Source organism: Anomaloglossus baeobatrachus, chromosome 6, assembly GCF_048569485.1.
Source record: "Anomaloglossus baeobatrachus isolate aAnoBae1 chromosome 6, aAnoBae1.hap1, whole genome shotgun sequence".
In the NCBI taxonomy this organism is placed as follows: Eukaryota; Metazoa; Chordata; class Amphibia; order Anura; family Aromobatidae; genus Anomaloglossus; species Anomaloglossus baeobatrachus.
Genome location: NC_134358.1, coordinates 390,027,582 through 390,055,171, shown reverse-complemented (window position 1 = coordinate 390,055,171; position 27,590 = coordinate 390,027,582). Strand labels below are relative to the sequence as shown.

Sequence of the window (27,590 nt, the reverse complement as noted above, 5' to 3'; positions counted from 1 at the left end):
CTCCAAAATCTCACAATTTTCGTGTGGTTTGGTATTGAGTTTGTTAATAAAGTCTCAACAAAAGCAGTGATTCAGGAAAACCAATGTACCAGACATAAAAAAACAGCTTATAATGTATCAAAAGTTAAAACATCCAGACAGACAGTGGCATTACAAAAATTGTAAGTAAATTGCCAAAGTGAATTGCCAAAATAAACGTGTTTCGGCGGTGTCATACGGCTATGCATTAATCATGGTTAACCAGTAAGAGCTGCGAAATGCAATATAGGTATAGGCAGTAATTAGGTCAAACATATACATATACGTAAAGCAATCATTCCTCCTACTCTTTCAATAGGTTCCTGGTATTCACAACCATTGCTACTGCTTGTGTCCTGACAATATCACAAGCTGATGGCATAGAACATTCGCAATAGGACGGAGAAATAGTGTAGAACATTATCAATCCTCTTAAGCTTATTTTTTTGTGTAAAAATATGTAAGCTGACTCCAAAAAAGTCTAATAATTTAGCACCAAATCAGGCCAAAAGCATGCAGTCATAATAAAATCTGATCAGAATGCATTCTATAAGTCCGTCAGGACCTCCAAGATCAGCACAAGGACAGTCCACAGCACCTGCAGGGGTCCCCTTCAGTGACCCGTCCATACGGCTTTGATTGGCCCTGCAGCACAGTACTGTGGCGCCCCTGACCTGGTCAGGCACCACTGAGTACTGCACCCATGCTGGGGACAGTACAATACAGGTAATCCAGAAGGCTGACAGGGGTGTGGAACACAGGCGCATAGTGACCAGGCCTCCCACATCACCAGAGGGGACCCTTGAGTAGCCAGAAGGAGTTAACTTTCAATTCCCAACTGGGGGTGTGTTCAGGGGCTGGTTGCTAGGTGGCGTAGGCAAGAACAGGAGAGGAGGAGCAGTGAGTTAGTTAGAGGAGAACTCCAGAGGGCTCAGTGAGGAGCAGACCTGTGGGGTTGATGCTGTCTAACAGCGCCCGCGCAGTGGCTACTGACGGGGGAGAACGGTCAACTAGGAGTGCTGCCTGAAAGCCAGCTTCAGCTAGAGAGAAAGCACGGAGTGGGAAGTAAGGAGACTGCTAGAGAGCACCAGGCCCAACCGGGCGGCAGATCCCGGAGCGAAGATAGATCCAGCTTTCTTCTGCTAAACCTGCCGGTGTGGGGCTCTCAAAGCCCACACCACAACACCACAAAAGCCGCAGCCACGTAACCGCAGTGAGGGCCCATAGGTCACAGGAGGCAAGAAGCTGGAGTGGCCTGGTCCGGGGAACAAGCAAACGGCAAACAAAAGGGGGAGAGAGGCTGCAGCATCTTCCCTGGGCGACCCCCATAGGGACTAAAAGTCGGGGTCACCCCAAACCACCAAGGGCTAAGGAAGGCGAGTCAGTAGTCACCCTCATAAAGTCAGCCTGAAGGATACCCGGTTCCCATCTGGTTCATCTCAGCTACGCCCGGGCTACTCACCCTGCCATCAAATGTGAGTAAAGCCCTTGAAAGACAATTCTGCCTGTGTGGAGTTATTCTGCGCCTTGTGGTACTACAAACCTACACCGGGCCCTGGGGCTTGCCTCACTCTCAGGAGGCTATTCCAACTAACTGCACACACCATCAGCCCCAGGCGTCCCCTAACCTGCAGTGGCGGTCCCCACTGACCGCAATACTGAGAGTGGCGTCACGATCAAAACTGAAGATTTCCTACCTGTGACCAGCACCAGCTACGTGGAGTCCCTGAAGGTATGCACCGATACTGCACATGCGGGGCTTCACATCTGGCGTCACGAACAGGATAAGGACTAGACCTGTTCAGACAGGTGACCATGTGCCTGGGCGGTCCGCTTGAAAAATTGGAAGCGCCGCCATATTGCCACCATGAAAAGCGCGCTGAAAAACAACAGCAGCCCGCGCTGGAAGAAGTTACCGCCCACGAAGAGGTGTGGCTACCCAGAGATCCTCTGCAGAGTTCGGAGCTTGCCAGCAAAGAGAGCGGAAGCGTCCGGAGACGGCGGAGCAGAAGAGAAGCCAGCAGCTTGCTAATGAAAATGGCGTCTGAGTGCAGAGACCCAGAGCCAGGCTCCGCTGCCTGGTGGTGTCGGGAGCTTGCTGAGTTCTGCGATCAACTGGAAGCCAGGGTCGGAAGGCTGATCAGAGAGGGACGCGAGGAGTTCCTATGGATGACCGCGGCGGTTCGGGCCTACGAGGAGAGAGCCGCGCACCGAGTGCCAGATCGGGCGGTGACAACTCAGACCCCGATGCTGCCAACGATGGGTGAGTCGAGTGATGCCCCGGCTAGCGCAAGTGCCACTGCCACGTCCGCGGTCCCTGAAGAGGCGCCCGGCGCGGCGACGCTGAGCCAGGCCGCAGCCACGCCAGGTGCGGTCCGCCAAGCCCAGGCCGCCGCAGCGATGCCCTGCTCGGCCCGCCAAGCCCCGGCCGCCGCAGCGATGCCCTGCTCGGCCCACCAAGACCCGGTCCCTGCAGCGATGCCCAGCCCAGCCTGCACAGACCCCATCGCAGCTGCGACGCCGATCCAGGCCGCCGCCATGCCAGGCGCGGCCCGCCAAGACCAGGCCGCCGCCATACAGGGCGCGGCCCGCCAAGACCAGGCCGCCGCCATGCAGGGCGCGGCCCGCCAAGACCAGGCCGCCGCCATACAGGGCGCGGCCCGCCAAGACCAGGCCGCCGCCATACAGGGCGCGGCCCGCCAAGACCAGGCCGCTGCCATGCCAGGCGCGGCCCGCCAAGACAAGGCTGACGTACCATTTACCCCGGCCCGCAAGGCCAGAGCCGACAAGGCTCCCCAGGTTCAGGAAGTCCCTGCTAGGCAATCCCTGATAGGTGAGGACTCCGCATACTGGCAGCTAAAAGCCGACCTGGAAGCTAAGTTCCCACGGGAGATGGTGGAGCGGTACATGCTCCCTCCGCACACCCCAAAGAGTATCCCGACAGCTCCTGCAGCAACCACGGCAAAGAGTTCCCCACCTGGGCCAGCAGAAAGAAGTCCATCCCCAGCACTGCTACCCAAGGAGTGCCAGGAAGAACTAAGGGGGGGAGGAGGCCAGGAGGTTGAGAGGCTGATTCCAGAGCCATACCCAGAGCCAGAGATGCTGCCCTATTCTCGCTGGGATGAGGAAGATCTGACACCATCTGCAGAAGAAGAACTGCCCAAAAGCCTTACCTGGGAGTTTGTGAGCTGCACCCTACAGAATCCAGCCCGTAAGACACACCGCAACAGAACGCAACTATCCCCTGCACCGTCATCCCCAGAGCAGAGAGAAGTCACCGTCAGAGACCTGCAAGAAAAACGAGCCCTGAGAAGGTCCAAAGCCCAGGCCAGAGGACCCCTTTTCAGAGGAGTAGTAGAGGATTTTAATCTGAGAAGTGGATACGGATTCATTGTAGCCCCTGGTATCAAAGAAGGGATATTTGTCAATCGGAGAGACGTCAGAGCTAATCTGCCCAGAGGACACCCTGGCAGAAATCTAAAGATGGGAGATTCAGTCCAGTTTACTATGCACCAAGGTGAAAGAGGATTGTATGCCCTGGACGTAACACAAAGTCCTAAAGAAAGAGAAGGAAGACAAAGCAGAGAAAAAGAACCTACGGATGAGACGACCACAGACGACGATAAAGAGCAGGAAAGCAGCAGGTGCCACCGCCATACAGGCTCAAGCCCTGGTAAAGAGGAGTAGAGTAAAGTAAAGAAAGAAGTTATCAGTTGAAGTTTTGAAAAGTTTGTTTTGCAACGTTCTCAAGTTCAAGCATGTGCCCACAAAAACTATTGTGAGAAATAAACCTTAAGGCTATGAACTGGCTATAGCCACAAACTCTCGCAGTGTAAATAGTTACACCAGAGGGCACCACCGCCACCAGAGTCAGCCTGTTTAGGGGCTTGGCTCGTCTGCAACCAGGAGGAGCCCGTCCGTATATAGGGCCTTGGCTCACCTGCAACCAGAGAGCACGCCTGTTTATGGGGCCTTGGCTCACCACCACAAAGAGGGTACCTGGTCAGCACCAACTGTGGAGACCGCCTCTGCATCCTGCCAGAAGAGGCTGAAGGCGCGGATCCACCAGGCCAGGTATACCCTGAAACCACCAGCCCATGTAAGCCGCCTCTACATCCTGCCAGAAGTGGCTGAAGTCGCGGCCAACGTGAAAGGGTTTTGGGTGGGTTAACGGACTTGTGGGTGGAGGGTGGTGATGTATGGTACCTGGTGCTTTTAAATGTTTTACATGTTTTAATGTTTTATGCATTTTAAAATGTTGTCTTGCAGCCCGAGGACGTGCTGGTGATAACTAAGGGGGAATGTGGCGCCCCTGACCTGGTCAGGCACCACTGAGTACTGCACCCATGCTGGGGACAGTACAATACAGGTAATCCAGAAGGCTGACAGGGGTGTGGAACACAGGCGCATAGTGACCAGGCCTCCCACATCACCAGAGGGGACCCTTGAGTAGCCAGAAGGAGTTAACTTTCAATTCCCAACTGGGGGTGTGTTCAGGGGCTGGTTGCTAGGTGGCGTAGGCAAGAACAGGAGAGGAGGAGCAGTGAGTTAGTTAGAGGAGAACTCCAGAGGGCTCAGTGAGGAGCAGACCTGTGGGGTTGATGCTGTCTAACAGCGCCCGCGCAGTGGCTACTGACGGGGGAGAACGGTCAACTAGGAGTGCTGCCTGAAAGCCAGCTTCAGCTAGAGAGAAAGCACGGAGTGGGAAGTAAGGAGACTGCTAGAGAGCACCAGGCCCAACCGGGCGGCAGATCCCGGAGCGAAGATAGATCCAGCTTTCTTCTGCTAAACCTGCCGGTGTGGGGCTCTCAAAGCCCACACCACAACACCACAAAAGCCGCAGCCACGTAACCGCAGTGAGGGCCCATAGGTCACAGGAGGCAAGAAGCTGGAGTGGCCTGGTCCGGGGAACAAGCAAACGGCAAACAAAAGGGGGAGAGAGGCTGCAGCATCTTCCCTGGGCGACCCCCATAGGGACTAAAAGTCGGGGTCACCCCAAACCACCAAGGGCTAAGGAAGGCGAGTCAGTAGTCACCCTCATAAAGTCAGCCTGAAGGATACCCGGTTCCCATCTGGTTCATCTCAGCTACGCCCGGGCTACTCACCCTGCCATCAAATGTGAGTAAAGCCCTTGAAAGACAATTCTGCCTGTGTGGAGTTATTCTGCGCCTTGTGGTACTACAAACCTACACCGGGCCCTGGGGCTTGCCTCACTCTCAGGAGGCTATTCCAACTAACTGCACACACCATCAGCCCCAGGCGTCCCCTAACCTGCAGTGGCGGTCCCCACTGACCGCAATACTGAGAGTGGCGTCACGATCAAAACTGAAGATTTCCTACCTGTGACCAGCACCAGCTACGTGGAGTCCCTGAAGGTATGCACCGATACTGCACATGCGGGGCTTCACAGTACCATTCATTTTAACTTGTTCATCAATATGTTAAAAATATAAACTCCTTCAGGGACATATTACTTTTTTTTACTTAAAGGCATTTGGCTAAAAATATTTTTTGCAATTGGGTTTCATTAACACATGTGAACAGTTTGTCTTCTGCAGCCAAGGGGCAAGAGAAGGTATTTTAAGGCAGTTTGCTGCTCCATTGAGAGAAGCGGATGAGAATCTCTTTGGCTCATTGTCACATGTTCGCTCATTTGACCTTTCAACTAAGGGGGGAATCCTGACAGCGTGTGAAATGCACATGGTCAGGATTTACCAATCTGCAGTCACTTGAGTGACTGTAGAAATTTAGCTGAAGCTTGGAAAACTCCTTTAAAAATCTCAAAAATATGTACAGTATTTTTCGGACTATAAAACGCACCGGACCCTGGTTTTAGAGGAGGAAAATAGGAAACTGAAATTTTAAGCAAAAAATGTGGTCATGACACACTGTTATGGGGCGAGGATCTACTGCTGACACTGTTATGGAGGTAATGTCCCCAAATTCTCTACTAAGGTACCCCATCTTATTAATGATCCTCCTGCTTTGTATATGATTCTCATCCTTATATATATGTCCATCATCCTGGTATGTGCCCACATCCAGGTATATGCCACATCCTGATATGTGCCCTAATCCTGCTATGTACCCTCATCCTGGTATATGGCCCGCATCCTGTGGTGCACAAAAAATAAACATTTATACTCAACTTACCTCACTCCACGCAGCATCGCTCATCTTCCTGTCTGTGCCAGCAGCTGCGCCTCTGACCTGTGTGGAGCCGTGCGCACAGTGATGACGTCATCACTATGCGCACTGCTAGTCTCCACACACATCAGCGGGCCGACAGACAGGAGGTCATCGTCATGCTGCAGGGATCAGTGGCCGGTGAAAGTACTTATTCACTGCCCCCCACGTTGATGATGATGCGCGGAATCAATGAATATAGCCACACATGGTCACTCAAGGCTGTAGTTGCCAGGGGTGATCACACAGGCCGGCTGTTAATTAAGCACGCATCCCCCGCCTATCATCCCACCCACCTGTCAGCGCCGGCTTAAGCGCTGAGAGATGATTGGCGGGAGGATGCAGTGCATATGAACAGAGGCTAATGAGCGGGTCCTCGTGGTCACGGTAGCCGCTGCTACAGCTTGCGCATGCCGCCGATTACCTACTCCACCGCAGCACCCTCATTCCCCGTAGCATACATTCAGAGTATAAGACGCACCCCCCACTTTCCCCCAACATTTATGAGCAGGATGGGATATATGAGCAGGATGGGGGTTATATAGCAGGATGGGGGTATATGAGCAGGATGGATGGGGGTATATGAGCAGGATGGGAGTATATGAGCACGGTGGATGGGGGTATATGAGCCGGATGGATGGGGTATATGAGTATATGAACAGGATGGGGTATATGAGCAGGATGGGGGGTATATAGCAGGATGGGGGTACATGAGCAGGATGAATGGGGGTATATGAGCAGGATGGATGGGGGTATATGAGCAGGATGGATGGGGGTATATGAGCAGGATCATACACAAGGCAGGACAATCGTTACCAGAATGGGGTACCTTAGTAGAGAATTTGGGGACAATACCCCCATAACAGTGTCAGCAGTAGATCCTCGCCCCATAACAGTGTGTCGGGACCACATTTTTTGGTTAAAATTTTATTTTCATATTTTCCTCCTCTAAAACCAGGGTGCGTCTTATGGTCAGGTGCGTCTTATAGTCCAAAAAATACGGTAGCTAACATTGGTATAGGCCCATATATACTTGTCTGTGTTCCCAAAGGTTGTGCACATGAATTTTGTAACATGATTAAGGCTATGTGCGCACTAAAAAGTGCCATTTTCTAAAGAAAAAAACGGACCCTTTGAAAGAATCCCGCACCCGCGGTAAAAAACGCAAAAGAACCGCACAGAAAATCTGCATGCGTTTTGTTGCAGTTTTTCCGCAGGTTGGTACATGTGTTTTAATGCATTCAATGCACATTGAAGAGAGAAAAAAAAAAAAGTAATTTCCTTCTGAGATAGATAGATGGATAGATGGATAGATGAATAGATAGATAGATAGATAGATAGATGGATGGATTATGCAATAACAGACATGGACCCAGCAAAAATAAATGCCTTCATAGTCACCCCTGAAACTCACCTGTCAGACCACAACCAGACACTGCTGTACATGAGATCCACGGACAAGCAACACACAGATAAGCCCCACCTGACCGGTCTCCACAACCTGACACCATCCTACAAATGGCCTAAACAGTTATCCACTGAATACACCAACATGAGCAACAGAACCAAGATCCAAGAGCTACTTGTAAATTTCAACACAAGACGCTATAGATCAAACCAGCAAGGAGTCAACCGGGCAGTGAATGACTTTAATAACATCCTGTATACCATGGCAGAGTTAGCAGGCGTCAGAAAGACCAACCCCAAGAAACCTTCAAACAAACAAGGCCAAAAATGGTTCGACAAAGAATGCAAGTCACTACGCAACTCCCTAAGGGTAGCCTCAAACCAAAAACACAGACAACCCAAAAACAGGGACCTAAGAGCGGCTCATGACACCCTACAGAGGCAATACAAGTGCATTCTCAAGGAGAAAAAAAAGAGGCACATCTCCCAAGAACTACTGAAGCTTGAGGACTCCCTCCAGGATAACTCATTCTGGAAAACCTGGAGTCATATCGGCACAAAGTCCAAGCATAGCACCCTCCACATCCAAAATGGCAACATCTGGCACAGCTACTTCAAAGGCCTCTACAAGAATATACCAGATGAAGACCAAACTCCAGAACAGGAGCACCTAACCACAAAACTCAGGGACATGGAGGAGAGGAGGAGACAATCAAAGACTTCCAAAATCCTCTGGACATACCAATCAGTGTGCTGGAAATAAAAGACAGAATTAAATTTATGAAATGCAAGAAGGCCGCGGACAGTGACGGCATCCTGACAGAGATGATCAAATACAGTTCCCCATATATACATGCAGCACTGGCTAAACTATTCCCCCATGTCCTGAGTGCCGGCTACTTCCCAAAGAGCTGGAATCAAGGTCTCATAACGCCCATCTACAAGAATGGAGACCGATATGATCCAGCAAACTACAGAGGAATCTGTGTTAACAGCATTCTGGGAAAACTGTTTAACAGCATTATTAATAAAAGGATCATCACCTTCCTCACCCAGCGGGACACCCTCAGCAGAAGCCAAGCTGGGTTCATGCCAAACCATCGCACCATGGACCACATTTACACCCTGCAAAGCCTCATCAAGACCCACGTCCACGGCAAAAAACAGGGGAAAATATTTGCATGTTTTGTGGACTTCAAGAAGGCCTTTGACTCAATGTGGCACCCAGGCCTGTTCCTTAAACTCCTGGAAAGTGGAATAGGTGGCAGAACCTACGACGTGATCAAGAGCTCATACTCTGAGAACCGATGCAACGTGAAGGTTAACGGAAAGAGTACGGCCTTCTTCCGGCAGTGCCGCGGGGTAAGACAGGGCTGCAGCCTGAGCCCAACTCTATTCAATATCTACATAAATGGACTGGCCTCAGCCTTGGAATCCTCCCCCGCCCCAGGTCTCAGCTTGCATGACCGAGAGGTGAAGATCCTGCTGTATGCAGATGACCTCCTGCTGCTTTCCCCATCCGAGAAAGGCCTCAAAGATAGCCTGGCTGTGCTAGAAACATTCAGCACCACATGGGCTTTGCCCATCAACCAAAAGAAGACCAAAGTCATGGTGTTTTAGAAGAGGAAGTATAACGAAACCTCTACTCCCTCCCTCACACTAAATGGCACCACGCTGGAGAAGACCAGCAGCTATACCTACCTCGGTCTGGAGCTAAGCCAAACTGGGAGCCTTAAGCAAGCAGCAGAGACCCTGAAAGGGACAGCATGCAGAACCTTTTATACTATCAGAAGACAACTGTACCACCTCAAACCACTGGTGAGAGTTTGGCTCAAGATATTCGACAGCATCATCACACCTATACTGCTGTATGGCAGCGAGGTATGGGGCCCAGTGACCTATCCAGACCAAACAAAGTGGGATTTCAGCCCAACTGAAGTCTTCCATCTGGAGGTCTGCAAATATCTCCTCGAAGTCCATCGCAGCACCTCAAACATAGCCTGTCGGGCAGAGCTGGGCCGAATCCCCTTATGGCTCAATATACACAAGCGGGTGCTATCACACCAGGCACACATACAGAACCCCAGATCCTATCATCATAAAGCCCTGCTGAGCCAGAGCCCAGAGCAAGCCAGGAACTCCGGCAGCCAGTACAGCCAAAGTCATCAAAACACCATGACAAAAGGCCAAATAAAAGAGATCTCAGAGAGCTGCAAGATGCAATACATAGAGGACTGGAAGAGTGAATTAGAGAACTCCCAGAAACTCACCATCTACCGGTCACTGCGGAGGGACTACACTCTGGCCCCATATCTGGAAAGGTTACGCCACCCCAAAGACAGGCAGACCCTGAGCCTGTACAGACTGAGTGCCCACAGCCTAGAGGTGGAAACAGGGCGGCACCGACAGACATACAAGCCGCAGGAGAACAGACTGTGCCAGCACTGCCAGCAGGGGGCTCTGGAGGACGAGGCGCATTTCCTACTACACTGTGACAAATACTCAGCAGTGGGGGCCTCCCACTTCCGGAAACTTACCGCTCATACCCCGGACTTTCCATTCATGGACGAGGAGAGGAAACTCCGCATCCTACTGGGGGAAGAAGAATCAATGGTGGAGATCACCGCCCAATATGTCTCCACTTGTCATAAGATGAGGGGTACTAAAGACCTCCAAATGGACCATCATTCCCTAAATTGTGGCCCCAACACCCCATCCCCACAACCCTAACCCACTCCCGTCACACTTCTTTTTTTGCTTTGGCAATGCTAATAGTTTTTTGGTCCTGTCAATAAAGCCTATTTGATTTTATTTGGATGGATGGATGGATGGATGAATGGATGGATAGATAGATAGATAGAGGGATAGATAGATACAGTGCCTACAAGTAGTATTCAACCCCCTGCAGATTTAGCAGGTTTACACATTCGGAATTAACTTGGCATTGTGACATTTGGACTGTAGATCAGCCTGGAAGTGTGAAATGCACTGCAGCAAAAAAGAAAGTTATTTCTTTTTTTATTTTTTTTTTTAAATTGTGAAAAGTTTATTCAGAGGGTCATTTATTATTCAACCCCTCAAACAACAAGAATTCTGTTTGGTTCCCCTAAAGTATTAAGAAGTATTTCAGGCACAAAGAACAATGAGCTTCACATGTTTGGATTAATTATCTCTTTTTCCAGCCTTCTCTGACTAATTAAGACCCTCCCCAAACTTGTGAACAGCACTCATACTTGGTCAACATGGGAAAGACAAAGGAGCATTCCAAGGCCATCAGAGACAAGATCGTGGAGGGTCACAAGGCTGGCAAGGGGTACAAAACCCTTTCCAAGGAGTTGGGCCTACCTGTCTCCACTGTTGGCAGCATCATCCGGAAGTGGAAGGCTTATGGAACTACTGTTAGCCTTCCACAGCCTGGACAGCCTTTGAAAGTTTCCACCCGTGCCGAGGCCAGGCTTGTCCGAAGAGTCAAGGCTAACCCAAGGACAAACAAGGAAGAAGCTCCGGGAAGATCTCATGGCAGTGGGGACATTGGTTTCAGTCAATACCATAAGTAACGTACTCCACCGCAATGGTCTCCGTTCCAGATGAGACCGTAAGGTACCTTTACTTTCAAAGCGTCATGTCAAGGCTCGTCTACAGTTTGCTCATGATCACTTGGAGGACTCTGAGACAGACTGATTCAAGGTTCTCTGGTCTGATAAGACTAAGATCGAGATCTTTGGTACCAACCACACACGTGACGTTTGGAGACTGGATGGCACTGCATACGACCCCAAGAATACCATCCCTACAGTCAAGCATGGTGGTGGCAGCATCATGCTGTGGGACTGTTTCTCAGCCAAGGGGCCTGGCCATCTGGTCCGCATCCATGGGAAGATGGCTGGCACGGCCTACCTGGAGATTTTGGCCAAGAACCTCTGCTCCTCCATCAAGGATCTTAAGATGGGTCGTCATTTCATCTTCCAACTAGACAACGACCCAAAGCACACAGCCAAGAAAACCAAGGCCTGGTTCAAGAGGGAAAAAATCAAGGTGTTGCAGTGGCCTAGTCAGTCTCCTGACCTTACTATGGGGAGATAAGGTATGCATACCAGTGACTATGTAAGGGGAATACATGAAATAGCAGAAACTGCTGTGTGAATACTGACTTGAAAAATTCAATAGCTATATGTAAGAGTGAAAATGTGAAAAAATGGAATCTGCATTACTGCCATGAACATATGAATCAAGAGAAATTTAGCTACTGAATTGATCAATGCAATAGAGCCCCAACACTACGCCAAAGTATTTCTCTACGTTGGGGTCCCTAGCTTGTGTGTGTCCTCTCATGCAGTTAAAAAACTTACCGTGTATGGGAAGCTGAGACCCAGGCTACTTATGCGTATGATATGGATTGACAATAGGTGTGGTTGGGGAGAGTTCACAAACGAAAAACTACTAACAAATAAGGAATAACGTTTGGAACACCATTCTAAGTCTGAACTGGGTGCAAAAACCTAAAAAAACATCACTATGGGGAGATAAGGTATGCACACCAGTGACTATGTAAGGGGAATACATGAAATAGCAGAAACTGCTGTGTGAATACTGACTAAAATTCAATAGCTATATGTAAGAGTGAAAATGTGAAAAAATGGAATCTGCATTACTGCCATGAACATATAGGACACACACAAGCTAGGGACCCCAACGTAGAGAAATACTTTGGCGTAGTGTTGGGGCTCTATTGCATTGATCAATTCAGTAGCTAAATTTCTCTTGATTCATATGTTCATGGCAGTAATGCAGATTCCATTTTTTCACATTTTCACTCTTACATATAGCTATTGAATTTTTCAAGTCAGTATTCACACAGCAGTTTCTGCTATTTCATGTATTCCCCTTACATAGTCACTGGTGTGCATACCTTATCTCCCCATAGTGATGTTTTTTTAGGTTTTTGCACCCAGTTCAGACTTAGAATGGTGTTCCAAACGTTATTCCTTATTTGTTAGTAGTTTTTCGTTTGTGAACCCTCCCCAACCACACCTATTGCCAATCCATATCATACGCATAAGTAGCCTGGGTCTCAGCTTCCCATACACGGTAAGTTTTTTAACTGCATGAGAGGACACACACAAGCTAGGGACCCCAATGTAGAGAAATACTTTGGCGTAGTGTTGGGGCTCTATTGCATTGATCAATTCAATAGCTAAATTTCTCTTGATTCATATGTTCATGGCAGTAATGCAGATTCCATTTTTTCACATTTTCACTCTTACATATAGCTATTGAATTTCTCAAGTCAGTATTCACACAGCAGTTTCTGCTATTTCATGTATTCTCCTTACATAGTCACTGGTGTGCATATCTTATCTCCCCATAGTGATGTTTTTTTAGGTTTTTGCACCCAGTTCAGACTTAGAATGGTGTTCCAAACGTTATTCCTTATTTGTTAGTCTCCTGACCTTAACCCAATTGAAAACTTGTGGAAGGAGCTGAAGATTAAAGTCCACATGAGACACCCAAAGAACCTAGATAACTTGGAGAAGATCTGCATGGAGGAGTGGGCCAAGATAACTCCAGAGACCTCTGCCTGCCTGATCAGGTCTTATAAAAGACAATTATTAGCTGTAATTGCAAACAAGGGTTATTCCACAAAATATTAAACCTAGGGGTTGAATAATAATTGACCCACACTTTTATGTTGAAAATTTATTAAAATTTAACTGAGCAACATAACTTGTTGGTTTGTAAGATTTATGCATCTGTTATTAAATCCTGCTCTTGTTTGAAGTTTGCAGGCTCTAACTTATTTGTATCTTATCAAAGCTGCTAAATCTGCAGGGGGTTGAATACTAGTTGTAGGCACTGTAAATGGATAGACAATCAATAGATAGAGGACAGATCAATGCAGTTCTCCCAAGCGGTAATGTGTTGTTCCCATTACTGACCGTGAGAAATTACCTGTAATTAGCTCTGCAGGCTCGTTACGAGGCTGCATTCAGTAGTGTGTCAGACGCGGCTGGATCAGTCTGCAAGCGTTGTGGAACCTCCGTGGATTACGCCGGAGCTGTGTGTTTGGAAGGTGTAATAAAGGGGTGAAAGAGGGGCTTTTTTGTTATTTTATTTAAAATAAAGGATTTTTCGGTGTGTGTGGTTTTTCACTTTACTTACGGGTTAATCATGAAAGCTGTCTCATAGACGCTGCCATGATTAAGCCGGGACTTAAATGGCAGCGATCCGCTGCCTTTTAACTCCTTATTACCTGGATTGCCACCACATCAAGGCAATCTGGAAGAGGTGGGGACACTCCGGGACTGTAGCATAATGGATGCGACAGTCCCGGGGCAGTTGCGGGCTGATATTCTTGGCTGCGGGGGAAAAGGGGGGGCATTAACCCTGGTCCTCGCCCTTCCCAGCCTGAGAATACCGGGCCGCCGCTGTGTGTTTACCTCGCCTGGAAGGTAAAAATACGGCGGAGCCGGCGTTTTTTTTATTTTTATATGTCTGTTTGATTTCCATGTGTATTCTATATGTCTGTGTGTGTGTGTGTGTGTGTGTGTGTGTGATATGTGTGTGTATTCTATGTGTCTGTGATATGTGTCTGTTTACTCTCTGCTCTGCTTCCTCTTCCTGTCATAATGACATCACTTCCCTGCAAACCGCAGGGTAGTGATTAACATTACCGCAGGTAAACCGCGGCTATACCAAGGGTATACCACACATAATTTGCTACCTGTGTATACCCGCGGTATTACGTGATTACATTACAGTGAATGGAGTGAAATACCGCAGGTACCTGCGGAAAAGAAGTGACATGCACATTTTCTCAAGAAATTCTGCAGAAAGAATGTTCTTGAGAAAAAAATGCAGTGTGCGCACAGCTATTTTTTTACCCATAGGTTTTGCTGGGAAATGTCTGCAGAAAGGTTACAAACATTTCTCAAGAAATTTCTGCAGCAAAACCGCGGGTAAAACCGCAGGTAAAAAAGCAGTGTGCGCACAAGACGTAAGAGTTGACCAGAACTCACAGCCTCTTACCCCTATCCTCCACTCCACTGCTGCAGATCTAGCAGTTTTCTGAATGTGGAGCTCTGTGTAGCTCCGCCCACACCACTGATTGGCAGCTTTCTGTGTACACTGCCGGTGTGGGTGGGGTTACACAGAGCAAGAGGACTGCAAGCCACAAGACCACTAGTCCTCTTTTGATAATCTCCTACTAATAAAACACTGATTTTATTGAAACTACAACACACAGCATAGTAAGAGACACATCACTGGAATCAGATCAGGTTCTCAACCCCCACATCATGCTGTTGTCAGATCAAATAGCAAAAACCTACTGACAGAATTCTTTTAATACAGAACCTGAAAATTAAGATTTTCTGATAGTGTTCTAACATATAACTGCATAGTAATCTTTATTTTCTTTTAGCACTTTTTACAGTAACATTAACTTCACTAAATGGCCACTGTTAATTTATAATGTTTCTAAAAATGTCCCTAAAAAACGTTGTGGTCCTATATTATATATACATGAAAAAAAAAGTTTAAACTCAGTGTGATCCATTCAAGATAGAAAATATAAAGCAATGAGGTGGATAGACTAACTGAAATACACCATGTGATGATATATATTGACCAGACAGCCATCATTCAAGTGAAAAACAACCTAGCCAGTATGACTGTTCAGGTACGAAAAGCCATCTCCATGACCTTATAAGTTTGTAAAGGCAAATATTTAGGAAAACTATGCTCTGAATTAGCCTGTAGCCACATTTTTTATTTGTGCTTAATATAATAAGGTGGGGGGACCCTACGGATTGCAAGCAGTCAGACACGCTCTCACACAGGCTGGGGGCGCGTCTGATTGCAACCAATCACAGACATAACGACTGCTGGTGGGCAGGGAAAACAGTGCATATGGATGAGCAATAATGAGAGACCCTGGAATTAGAATGAGCGGCCCCGGAAGAAGTTACAGCAGTGCCAGAGACTCAATCAGTATAACGCACTTGCTTCAATCCCTCCATCCCTTCTACCACTATTTTGTAAATGACGGATTCTGGCCCCCATACACTTTTATGGGGACCGGCATCTGGCTAGATATCCAAGATTAATTCCGGTCCGGAACCGTTGTTGTTTTCTTTTCTTTTTTTAATCCCATTAGATCCGTCAACACTGTACAATAACTTAACTGTTGGAACCTTGGGCAGGTCCGAAGTCTCTGGTTGCAGGTTGACAGCTTAAGAGCTTTGCGAATCTAAAACATTCTGGGATCTCGGGGACAGCTTATGATTAGCTGGCCTGGCGTGACGTCATCTGTGCGTCAGGCCGCAATGATGATGTCGTTAAAGCTCAGCTAAACAAAAGCCAAGCTTGGGATCCCTGGAGGTAAGAGATTCATAGACCTCTCATACAGGAGCCAGAGACTACTGGGCTAGCCAAAGGACCGGAGTCACACAAATTGATTAGCCAATCTCAAATTGAGACTAATCTAAAAAAAAAAAGTAACAGAACATAACAAAAAAGTAACACAAGGAAAGAAATGACAGGAAGCAAAATCCAGTAAGCCCCATTGCTGCAAAACTCTTCCTACACATAATAAAAGATCATTGCCACAATATTCACATAACAGTAGCAAGTTGTAAAAAAAAGAGGGAAAAGCAAATGTACAAAAGCAAACAATTCCTTTGTATGACTCCCATGTCTGTTTGCAGAGATAACACTTTCTCATGTACAAGCAAAACCAATACGTGGATATTTTAAGATACTTACTGGAAACTGGCAACTTTGACTGCGACAGGAATGTGCGGGAGCTGAGCTGCCCACCTCAGTGTCACATCCTGGTACACAAGTAACATGTTATTATGGTTTCCGACCAAAGAGTTTATTGTTCCTTCACTCACTGGAAAAGAAGAGCAAAATTGTATGTGAAATATTTTATGTTCAGGGCATTTAGAGCTATGCATTTATATTGCATTCTAAGAATATTGGGGAAAATGTATTAATAATGACTAATTCTTACAGTGCAAACTTATACAGTCATATGAAAAAGTTTGGGCACCCCTATTAATATTAACCTTTTTTCTTTATAACAACTTGGGTTTTTGCAACAGCTATTTCAGTTTCATATATCTAATACCTAATGGACTGAGTAATATTTCTGGATTTAAATGAGGTTTATTGTACTAACAGAAAATGTGCAATCCGCATTTAAACAAAATCTGACCGGTGCAAAAGTATGGGCACCCTTATCAATTTCTTGATTTGAACACTCCTAACTACTTTTTACTGACTTTCTAAAGCACTAAATTGGTTTTGTAACCTCATTGAGCTTTGAACTTTATAGGCAGGTGTATCCAATCATGAGAAAAGGTATTTAAGGTGGCCACTTGCAAGCTGTTCTCCTATTTGAATCTCCTATGAAGAGTGGCATCATGGGCTCCTCAAAACAACTCTCAAATGATCTGAAAACAAAGATTATTCAACATAGTTGTTCAGGGGAAGGATACAAAAAATTGTCTCAGAGATTTAAACTGTCAGTTTCCACTGTGAGGAACATTGTAAGGAAATGGAAGAACACAGGTACAGTTCTTGTTAAGCCCAGAAGTGGCAGGCCAAGAAAAATATCAGAAAGGCAGAGAAGAATAGTGAGAACAGTCAAGGACAATCCACAGACCACCTCCAAAGACCTGCAGCTTCATCTTGCTGTAGATGGTGTCAATGTGCATTGGTCAACAATACAGCGCACGTTGCACAAGGAGAAGCTCCAAAAAAAAATACAGATAGGGACTTTAGATTGTGAGCCCCAATGGGGACAGTGTTCCTGATGTATGTAAAGCGCTGCGGAATATGTTAGCGCTATATAAAAATAAAGATTTGATTTGATTTTTTTTGAGAAGCTGTATGGGAGAGTGATGCGAAAGAAGCCGTTTCTGCAAGCACACCACAAACAGAGTCGCCTGAGGTATGCAAAAGCACATTTGGACAAGCCAGTTACATTTTGGAAGACGGTAATGTGGACTGATGAAACAAAGATTGAGTTGTTTGGTCATACAAAAAGGCGTTATGCATGGAGGCAAAAAAACACGGCATTCCAAGAAAAGCACTTGCTACCCACAGTAAAATTTGGTGGAGGTTCCATCATGCTTTGGGGCTGTGTGGCCAATGCCGGCATCGGGAATCTTGTGAATCTTTTTAAAGTTGAGGGTTGCATGGATTCAACTCAGTATCAGCAGATTCTTGACAATAATGTGCAAGAATCAGTGACGAAGTTGAAGTTACGCAGGGGATGGATATTTCAGCAAGACAATGATCCAAAACACTGCTCCAAATCTACTCAGGCATTCATGCAGAGGAACAATTATAATGTTCTGGAATGGCCATCCGAGTCCCCAGACCTGAATATCATTGAACATCTGTGGGATGATTTGAAGCGTGCTGTCCATGCTCGGCGACCATCAAACTTAACTGAACTGGAATTGTTTTGTAAACAGGAATGGTCAAATATACCTTCATCCAGGATCCAGGAACTCATTAAAAGCTACAGGAAGCGACTAGAGGCTGTTATTTTTGCAAAAGGAGGATCTACAAAATATTAATTTCACTTTTATGTTGAGGTGCCCATACTTTTGCACCGGTCAAATTTTGTTTAAATGCGGATTGCACATTTTCTGTTAGTACAATAAACCTCATTTCAATCCAGAAATATTACTCAGTCCATCAGTTATTATATATATATGAAACTGAAATAGCTGTTGCAAAAACCCAAATTGTTATAAAGAAAAAAGGTTAACATTAATAGGGGTGCCCAAACTTTTTCATATGACTGTATTACACAGTCCGGAAAGGCATCCGATTTATCTCACTGGTTTATCACTAGAAGTCCCAGAGAGGGGTCATTTAACATTTCTACCTTTGGAACCCAGAGATGGGTCGAATGACCTGAAGGATATTAGCTAACATTCTATAATCACCATCTTTTGTTCTGTAATTAAGGCCATTACTGTTGCACCACAGGAGGTTGTTGTTTTCCATTGAGTTTAGCCATTAAGGGCTACTTCTCACATAGCGAGATCGCTGCTGAGTCACGTTTTTTGTGACGCACCAGTGGCCTCATTAGCGATTTCGCTGTGTGTGACACTGAGCAGCGATCTGGTCCCTGCTGTGAGATCGCCGCTCGTTACACACTGTTCTGGTTCATTTTTTGGACATTGCTCTCCCAATGTGAAGCACACATCGCTGTGTTTGACAGCGAGAGAGCAACGATTTGAATGTGCAGGGAGCAGGGAGCCGGCTTCTGGTAGCCTGCGGTAAGCTGTAACCAAGGTGAATTTCGGGTAACCAAGCGAAGTGCTTTGCTTGGTTACCTGATATTTACCTTGGTTACTAGCGTCCACCGCTCTCAGGCTGCCAGTGCCGGCTCCCTGCTCCCTGCAGATTCAAATCGTTGCTCTCGATGTACCTGATGTGTACTCTGGCTACGAGTGCAGGGAGCCAGCGCTAAGCGGTGTGCGCTGGTAACCAAGGTAAATATCGGGTAACCAAGCGCTTGGTTACCCGATATTTACCTTAGTTACCAAGGGCAGCATCGCTTCCACACGTCGCTGGGGGCTGGTCACTGGTCGCTGGTGAGATCTGCCTGATTGACAGCTCACCAGCGACCATGTAGCAACGCAGCAGCGATCCTGACCAGGTCAGATCGCTGGTGGGAATGCTGGAGCGTCGCTAAAGTGTGACGGTACCCTTAGTTTCTAGTTAGTTCTATTCAGTCTGGACTAAAGGCTCAGTCACACACAACGACTTACCAGCCATCCCGAAAACGATGCGACCTGATAGGGATCGCTAGTAAGTCGCTGAGAGGTCGCTGGTGAGATGTCAAACAGTCAGACCTTACCAACGATGCAGGAACGATACAGGTCGCAGTAGCGACCTGTATAACGATCTCAGCAGTCACTGTGACCCTGTCACACAGTGGCAAAAACAGCGATGTATCCTGCCCAGCAGGACATCGCCTTTGAAGAAAATGGCCTGGACCATTCTGCAACGACTAGCGATCTCACAGCAGGGGCCTGATCGTTGGTAGATGTCACACATAACGAGATCGCTAACGGGATCGCTACTGCGTCACAGAAACCGTGACTCAGCAGCGATCTCGCTAGCAATCTCGTTATGTGTGACGGTACCTTAAGGGTACCGTCTCACCAAACGACGTACCAGCGATTCCGACCATGATGTGACCTGGTCAGGATCGCTGGTGCGTCGCTACATGGTCACTGGTGAGCTGTCAATCAGGCAGATCTCACCAGCGACCAGCGACCAGTGACCAGCCACCAGCCACCAGCGACTCGTGGAAACGATGCTGCGCTTGGTAACCAAGGTAAATATCGGGTAACTAAGCAAAATGCTTTGCTTGGTTACCCAATATTTACCCTGGTTACCAGCGTACACCACTTAGCACCCTGCACTCAAAGCCAGGGTACACATCGGGTTACTAAAGCAAAGCGCTTCGCTTAGTTACCCAATGTGTACTCTGGCTACGTGTGCAGGGAGCAGGGAGCCAGCACTGGCAGCCTGAGAGCGGCGTACGCTAATAACCAAGGTAAATATCGGGTAACCAAGCAAAGCGCTTCGCTTGGTTACCCGATGTGTACCTTGGTTACCAGCGTCTGCAGCTTCCAGACGCCGGCTCCCTACACATTCAGATCGTTGCACTGTCGCTGTCAAACACAGCGATGTGTGCTTCACAGCGAGAGAGCAACGAGCAAACAATTAACCAGCACTGTGTGTAACTATCAGCGATTTCACAGCAGGGGCCACATCGCTGCTTAGTGTCACACACAGCGAGATCGCTGATGAGGTCATTGGTGCGTCACAAAACTTGTGACTCAGCAGCGATCTTGCTAGCGATCTCGCTATGTGAGAAGTACCTCTAAGGGTCATTTGACCCTCTTTTGGGACTTCAGGGGGGAGCTCGAAATTTCTGGGACTTCTAGTGTTAAGCTATCTGATAAATGTGTGAAATTCTAATACAGTCTAGTCTAAGTTTACTGAACAGATTAGCAGGCCTACTTTGTGACAGAAATAGGAGCCCCAATTTTGTAGCAATTGTTGGTCACATGGTGCTCGTTAGGCCACAATCCCTTCTAGTTAATGCACACCCCAGTTTCAGGAAGACTAACACCAATAATATATATGGTGTATTCATGAAACACAATATCTGGAGCGAAATATGCCAACATTCTGGTGCATTTAGCTTGATAAATCTGCTCAATTATCTTTTATTTCCTGGCTTATTGTTATGAACGTAAACGCTTTCACACACGGGTAACAGAAAAGGGAAGACCTACTAAAGGGAGATGCTGCACCCATACCCAAATCCCTAGCTGATGGGCTGGAACTCCTAAGCACAAGTCCTCCTAGAGGTATGGCCGTAAGGAAGTGCAGTGAAATGTGAACATATACAAACAAATGGTCAAACTAAACTCATGAAATAGGACTGGACAGAAATAATGGTACCCCTGAAAATAATGTGACAAAAAAGACATGTTAAATCAAGGTGTGCCCACTAATTAGCATCACAGGTGTCTACAATCTTGTAATCAGTCAGTGGACCTCTACATAGGACTACAGATACTCAATGTGCTGTTTGGTGACATGGTGTGTACCACACTCAACATCGACCAGAGGAAGCGAAGGAAAGAGTTGTTTCAGGAGATTGGAAAAAAAATTATTGACAAAGGTAAAGGTTAAAAGACCATCTCCAAGCAACTTGATGTTCCTGTGACTACAGTTGCACTTATTGTTCAGAGATGTAAGATCCATGGGACTATAGTCTACCTCCCTGGACATGGCTGCGGGAGAAAAATTGATGACAAATCAAAAAGATGGATCATACAAATGGTAACAAAAGAGCCCAGAAAAACTTCTAAAGAGATTAATGGCGAACGTCAAGCTCAATGAACATCAGTGTCAAATCGCACCATCTGTCATTATTTGAGCCAAAGTGGACTTTATCAGAGATGACCAAGGAGGACACCATAGTTGAAACAAAATCATAAAAAAGCCAGACTGGAATTTGCCAAAGTACATGTTGACAAGCCACAAAGCTTCTGCGAGAATGTACAGTACTATGGACAGATGAGACAAAAAAATTGAACTTTTTGGCAAGGCATATCAGCTCTTTGTTCACAGATGGAAAAATAAAGCATATCAAGAAAAGAACGCTGTCCCTACTGTGAAACATGGAGGAGGCTCTATTATGTTCTGGGTCTGCTTTGCTGCATCTGGCACAGTGTATTGAATCTGTGCAGAGTACAATGAAATCTCAAGACTATCAAGGGACTTTACAGAGAAATGTGCTGCCCAGTATCAGTCGCAAGTCATGGGTCTTGCAACAGGACAATGACGCAAAACACACAGCTAAAAACACCCAAAAATGGCTAAGAGGAAAACATTGTTCTATTCTGAAGTGGCCTTCTATGAGCCCTGACCTAAATCCTATTGAGCATCTTTGGAAAGAGCTGAAACATGCCGTCTGGAAAATACAACCTTCAAACATGAGACAACTGGAGCAGTTTGCTCTTGAGGAGTAGGCCAAAATACCTGTCGAGAGGTGCAGAAGTCTCATTAACAGTTACAGATATCGTTTGATTGCAGTGATTGCCTCAAAATGTTGTGCAACAAACTATTACGTTAAGGAGGGAACCATCATTTCTGTCCAAGCCTATTTCATGACTTATATTTTTTAAAAAATTCAGTAGAAGCATGGTTTAAAAGCAATGTCTGACTTTCATTTGTTCATTTTAAAGGATTTTTTAAATTTTTTATTACTTTTGTCAGATTCAAGTTACTACTGTGACCATTGTTATTTCTGTGACCATTGTGGGTTTTACTTTAATTAAACAAGGAGTACCAAAAATTTTGACTATATGTGTAAACCCTAACCCAGAATATCATAGGATAGACCACAACGGTAAATAAAAAACACCTGGATAGGAGTGAACCAAGAAGGGAGAACAAGTACCATTTTAACCATCAGTATTTGGACAGGGAAGAAAAGCTAATATATCAGCAGATAGAGGAAACAACCATGCAGCAACAAGTCATCGGATTGAATCCCCAAATCGAGCCACTACATATTACACTATTATAGGTATAAGGCTATGTTCTGAAAAATCTATTTTTGGTCAGTGTTCTGTTTGCACAGAGGACAGCATATTGATTTATAAAAAACTAACTGGTAGTGTACAAGAGCGTATACGAGCAGAAGGTATTATAATATATACAGTACATACAGGCACGTACGGTGCAGCGTATTTCATGACTGGATGTGTGTGTTCTGTATCTATCCATTGCTATCTGTTGTATCATATTAGATCTCATACTTTGACGAGGGGCAACACTCCGAAACACTGTGTCTGGAAACTGAGATTTTGGTTTCGCTTTTCTCCTAAGTCATATAGCCAGGCTCATTATAGGGTCGATAATGACTTTTAAGATTGTTACGTACAAAAAGTGGCACTGGTGTTCCAGTCCTCTTTCTCGCTTAAGAGGCAATTTGCATATTTAATTTCCTATTGGAGCAATGCACGGCATAGGCCTCCTCACAGATGCATGCTAGGCTTGTTACTCTTACTCTAAATTAGGAGAAAAATTATCCCTCAAACCCTTGTATTATATTAGCATTTTTTGCTAACTTTTTCTGAAAATCCAATTTTCTATAATGCGTATGGCCACTTTAAAGGGAACAGTAGTACTGGCGTCTCTGCAGAGATGCTGACTTACTCACCACCCCAGCAAGGTCGCGTCCTCTCCCGCACTTCCCCGACCATCCACGTGTGTTGCTGCCTCCTTCACCTCTCGAGCCCTGTACATATCGCAAGGCTTCCAGGGAGTGAACCTAAGACACGCGTGCACACACAGGACTCTCCTCTTAAAGGGTCGGTGTGCCATTTCCCGAAAATACCTCTCAGCCTACCGCCTGCGCAACATCTTTAGTTAGTCAGTCAGTCTGCTACCTAGCTAGTTGTCAGGTTCTGAGCTTTTGCTCTGTTATCCCTCTGTTTCCAGTACCTGCCTTCCCATACCTGTCTATCCCTGCAGTACCCACCATTCCTTTCCATACCTGCCTGGTCAGCCTGCCCCAGTCACGCTGCCTGTACCCATCTATACCTGAGTCTGTCACTTATCCTGGTGGTCAGCTGTCACAGTCCCGGTCACTGCCCTGGAAGTAGTACCTCATCCGCCTCGCGGTGGGCACTTAGTTAAGCACCTCCCGCTAAGGGGTACGCTCGGGTCCCCCCTGTGCTCCAGTCCACTAATCCCGCTCGCTGCCTCTATATCGGCCGGGAGCGTTACAGGAATCCATCAGGTTTAAAATGCAATCTATATAAAGTTATCAGCATAAATGAGCATTTTGTGTTGTTATGTTCTGCCTTGCTCCCCTGCAAAACCAGTACTTGCTGTTCCTTTGCGCAGAGCCTTTTGAACATTGGAGGCTCTGCTGTTTGTCTTGAACACCTATGACGGCTTGTCTCTCTGCTCTGGGTTCTATGCAGGTCCTGGGAGGTGCTTATGCAGATGCTCCTCCTTTCGAGTGATTGCTCTGCTTCATTCGGAAGCATGCTCACCCAGAACGTCGCCAGCAGTGCTTCCTGGTTATAGTAGTGCTCTCGGCTTCCATAGTGTTTAGTGATCTGATCTTGGCTCTCAACTTTGGACTGTTCTTGACTCTGCTCTGCCGGTCTTCCTGCTTTTGTCATTACCTCCTGACTACTGAACTCAGACCTCCTCCTGGCCACGTCTCCGCCTGCTCCCTGTATCCTGTACTTGCTCTCCTGGAATCCTGAACCTCGGCTTGTATCTTGACCTCGTCTCTGTCTGCTCCCAGTGTCCTGTCATTACCTCCTGGCTTCTGACCTAAGCTTGTCTGATTACCTCTCCATTCACAACACACAAGAGTGTCTAGTGCCACCTAATGACGAACATCACAGTTATATTATTAATCTTACTTAGATGCTAAGGGTTAAAAAGTGTTCAATACACCACAATCTTGTCAAAATTTAGGAAACTGTTCTTGCGTTCAGTGAGATATTGATTAAAATCTTACTTTTCAAAGGGGGTGTACTCATTTATGCTGAACACTGTATATCTGTGGTCATAGATTCAATATACCTTGTAATTTATGAATTAAAATGTCTGCTGCTTTTGAGTCTTACTCAGTGACTAACACCCTTCCCTGCATAAGCATGCATTATGTGATTGCTGTTCATCATTACATGTGATCGCCCAGTTTACTCCTGAGCCCACCATCAGCAGGGGTAAAGTGACCTATAATTTGGTTTTTGCCATGTGAGATGAAACCAAAGAACTGACAAACTCAAGATGAACAGAAACTCTAACGTTGTCCTTGTTCGAAAAATAACAAAGGGTTAAAAGGCTTAACAAATCTGGGAGTTCACCTGGAGGTATATAGGAGACTGTTGACCAAGAGTAATTAAGGGAGCTGGAGGCACACCCACATTTTCTTTTATGTATCTTGAGGGTCGGTGGGGAACCTGCCTCACTATTTTTACAACAGCCGCTTGAGTTTGTAATATTGTACCCTGGATACTATTTTAGGCCAAAAGCAATTAGACACGTAAGCAGAATTCTGGCTCAATACAGGTAGATGGATGGCAGCTTCAAACACAATACATTTATTAAAAGTTGAGCTTGTACTTACCTTAGTCAATTGCCAAAAAAAGGTGTCTGTAAATTATCAAGAGGAACAGCACATGCAGACAGCATATTAACCCATATATACATTTGTACACCAGGTCCTGCGGTGCTCAGACATTGTATTTCATTATTCTCCAACTAACCTGAACAATAAGGAAGGAAGCAGCTTGGACTGTACTCAAGCTTTTTCATGAAGCGGATCTGTCCGTTCTCTTTGAGGCAGAAGAAGTTTCTCTCGCCAAGTACAAATATTGAGAAAACCGTGTGATTATAAGTCACTATGCTGATATCCAAGGCCTGCTCACCTATGTTCAGGATCCAGTCGGCCTGTGGAAGAAAATGAGCCGGTAGAAAATTAAGCACTTTAGCAGCTGCATATCACCTAATTAATGTTTGATGTTCTCCAGACGCACATTTGTAGATCATGAAGAGCATGCTGTTACCTTACTCAAAGTGCTCGAAGAAAATTCTATTTGTTATCCTTGGGCTTTTTCATTTCCATGCCATTAATTTTAATTATTAGAAGTAAAGTGCAAACCTTTACAGACATTTTCTGAATAAACAACATATCAGTTTAGGCTTTGTAAATTGTCTCCATCCTTCTCCAGGTCTTTTCCGGCAACACCACTGAAGTTTGGCATGGTGGATAAGAAGCAGCTTTTATATTTATGGAAACGGAGGCATCACAGACACATATTCACACTACATTTATCCTTGCACAGGCACGACTTTCTCATGAATTAACAAACCAATTAAATCCTATATGGGTTTGTTTTTCCATAAAAATTAAAAATTTGTTATACAAGACGGGACCCTCTCTGAAGTAGGGGTGTATCAAGAGGAATAATCCAACACAGAAACAAGAGACAAGTTCAGCTCACCATAGTAGATAGCATATCTCAGAAGGTGCAGTGCACGGAAAGATATCAGGCCGGTTCGTGAACAGAAGCAATCCAGATTAGAAGAAGACCAGCATCCGCAGATGGTATATTAAAACCTTCGCTTTATTCTTCCAAAAGTTAAAACATAGACACCATCAGGTCTACGCGTTTCGAACAACAAATGTTCTTAATCATGACACAAACTGAACAAAAATAACAAACTTAAATAAAACCCACCACCATGCTAGATGCCAGAAGGAAGCGGAGGAGAAACAAAAAAACAGGTGCATCAAATTAATAAATCATCTGAACTAAAGAATATAAAGAAACCAAATAAATCCAACCAAAATAAATATTTACGGAATATTTACCATAATTAAGGTGCATCTATATAGCAAATTCCATAATAAATCAAATATGGAAAAAGCATGAAAAAATGAAAAAAAAATATATACATAAAATAAACTTAAGTAAACATAAAATACAGTGAAAAATATGTATATATGACCAATAAAACTAAATAAAAAAATGCAAAATATACCGAAGATAATACACTATAGAGAAAAAGACATGGATCGCACATCCAAAAAAATACAATGATCTAAAGCTGATCGTCAAAAAATTAAATAGAACATGAGGTTCTTTGTTACCATTCTGATCAGATTGTATTAAGCCCACTACCGCGTCATGGCGAACCTCTTGAGTGGGTCCCTAATCTAACCCTTATAGTGCGGTACTGTGCACTAACCACTGCTGCAGCGACAAAGCGCCAACAGGGTAGGTGACCTGGCGAAGCCACCATGGCTCCAGGCAGACAAAAGATAATAACTAGTGATGAGCGTGTGTATTCGTTACTATTCGCTATTTGCAGAATAGTACGGTACTCGGGCTATTTGTTATACTGCGAGTAATGGTGTATTCACCTCGCTCTCTTCGGATGTCCCACCTGATTTGCAGCCAATAAACATGCTGGGCTTCTTAACCAATCATAGTAATGCTGCAGCCATCTTGGTTGTGGCATTACTGTGATTGGCTGGCCGCTCTGCGTCATAGGGTCTATAAAAGACCTTCCGCTGCCATTTTGAGCACACTGCGTCCGTAGCCTGCTTTGTATCAGTGTAGGAATAGAGCGAACAACTGTTAGGGAGAGTGTAGGTCTCTTAATAACACAAAAAGTCCTTTTCAGGGCTGTCTGCAACGTAGGTCAGTGTAGCCTTCAGAGGGACAGATTTCGGAGCAGGGAGAGTGTTTAAAGCGGTGTATTACTACCTCCATAGTACCATACAGAAACCAGAATACAATAGGTCTTTTAAGACCTGATAGCACTGAACAAAGTCACAGCAGAGAGGGAGAGATTGTGGACTAGGTAGGGAATCGGGACCTGTTTCC

The 27,590-nt window shown here is 45.8% G+C and overlaps 1 protein-coding gene across 4 annotated transcripts in view; it reads right to left on the bottom strand.

Annotated features, from left to right (window-relative positions):
- BBS9 (Bardet-Biedl syndrome 9) overlaps nucleotides 1-27,590 on the bottom strand; it is a 704,556-nt gene that overhangs the window by 436,513 nt on the left and 240,453 nt on the right. For all 4 annotated transcript variants that reach the window (XM_075315101.1, XM_075315104.1, XM_075315105.1 and 1 more), the window contains 2 exons: nucleotides 25,464-25,647; nucleotides 16,375-16,504 (listed from right to left, as the gene is read on the bottom strand). In XM_075315101.1, the coding sequence (XP_075171216.1) occupies nucleotides 16,375-16,504; nucleotides 25,464-25,647 (314 nt within the window). The remainder of the gene's footprint in view (nucleotides 1-16,374; nucleotides 16,505-25,463; nucleotides 25,648-27,590) is intronic.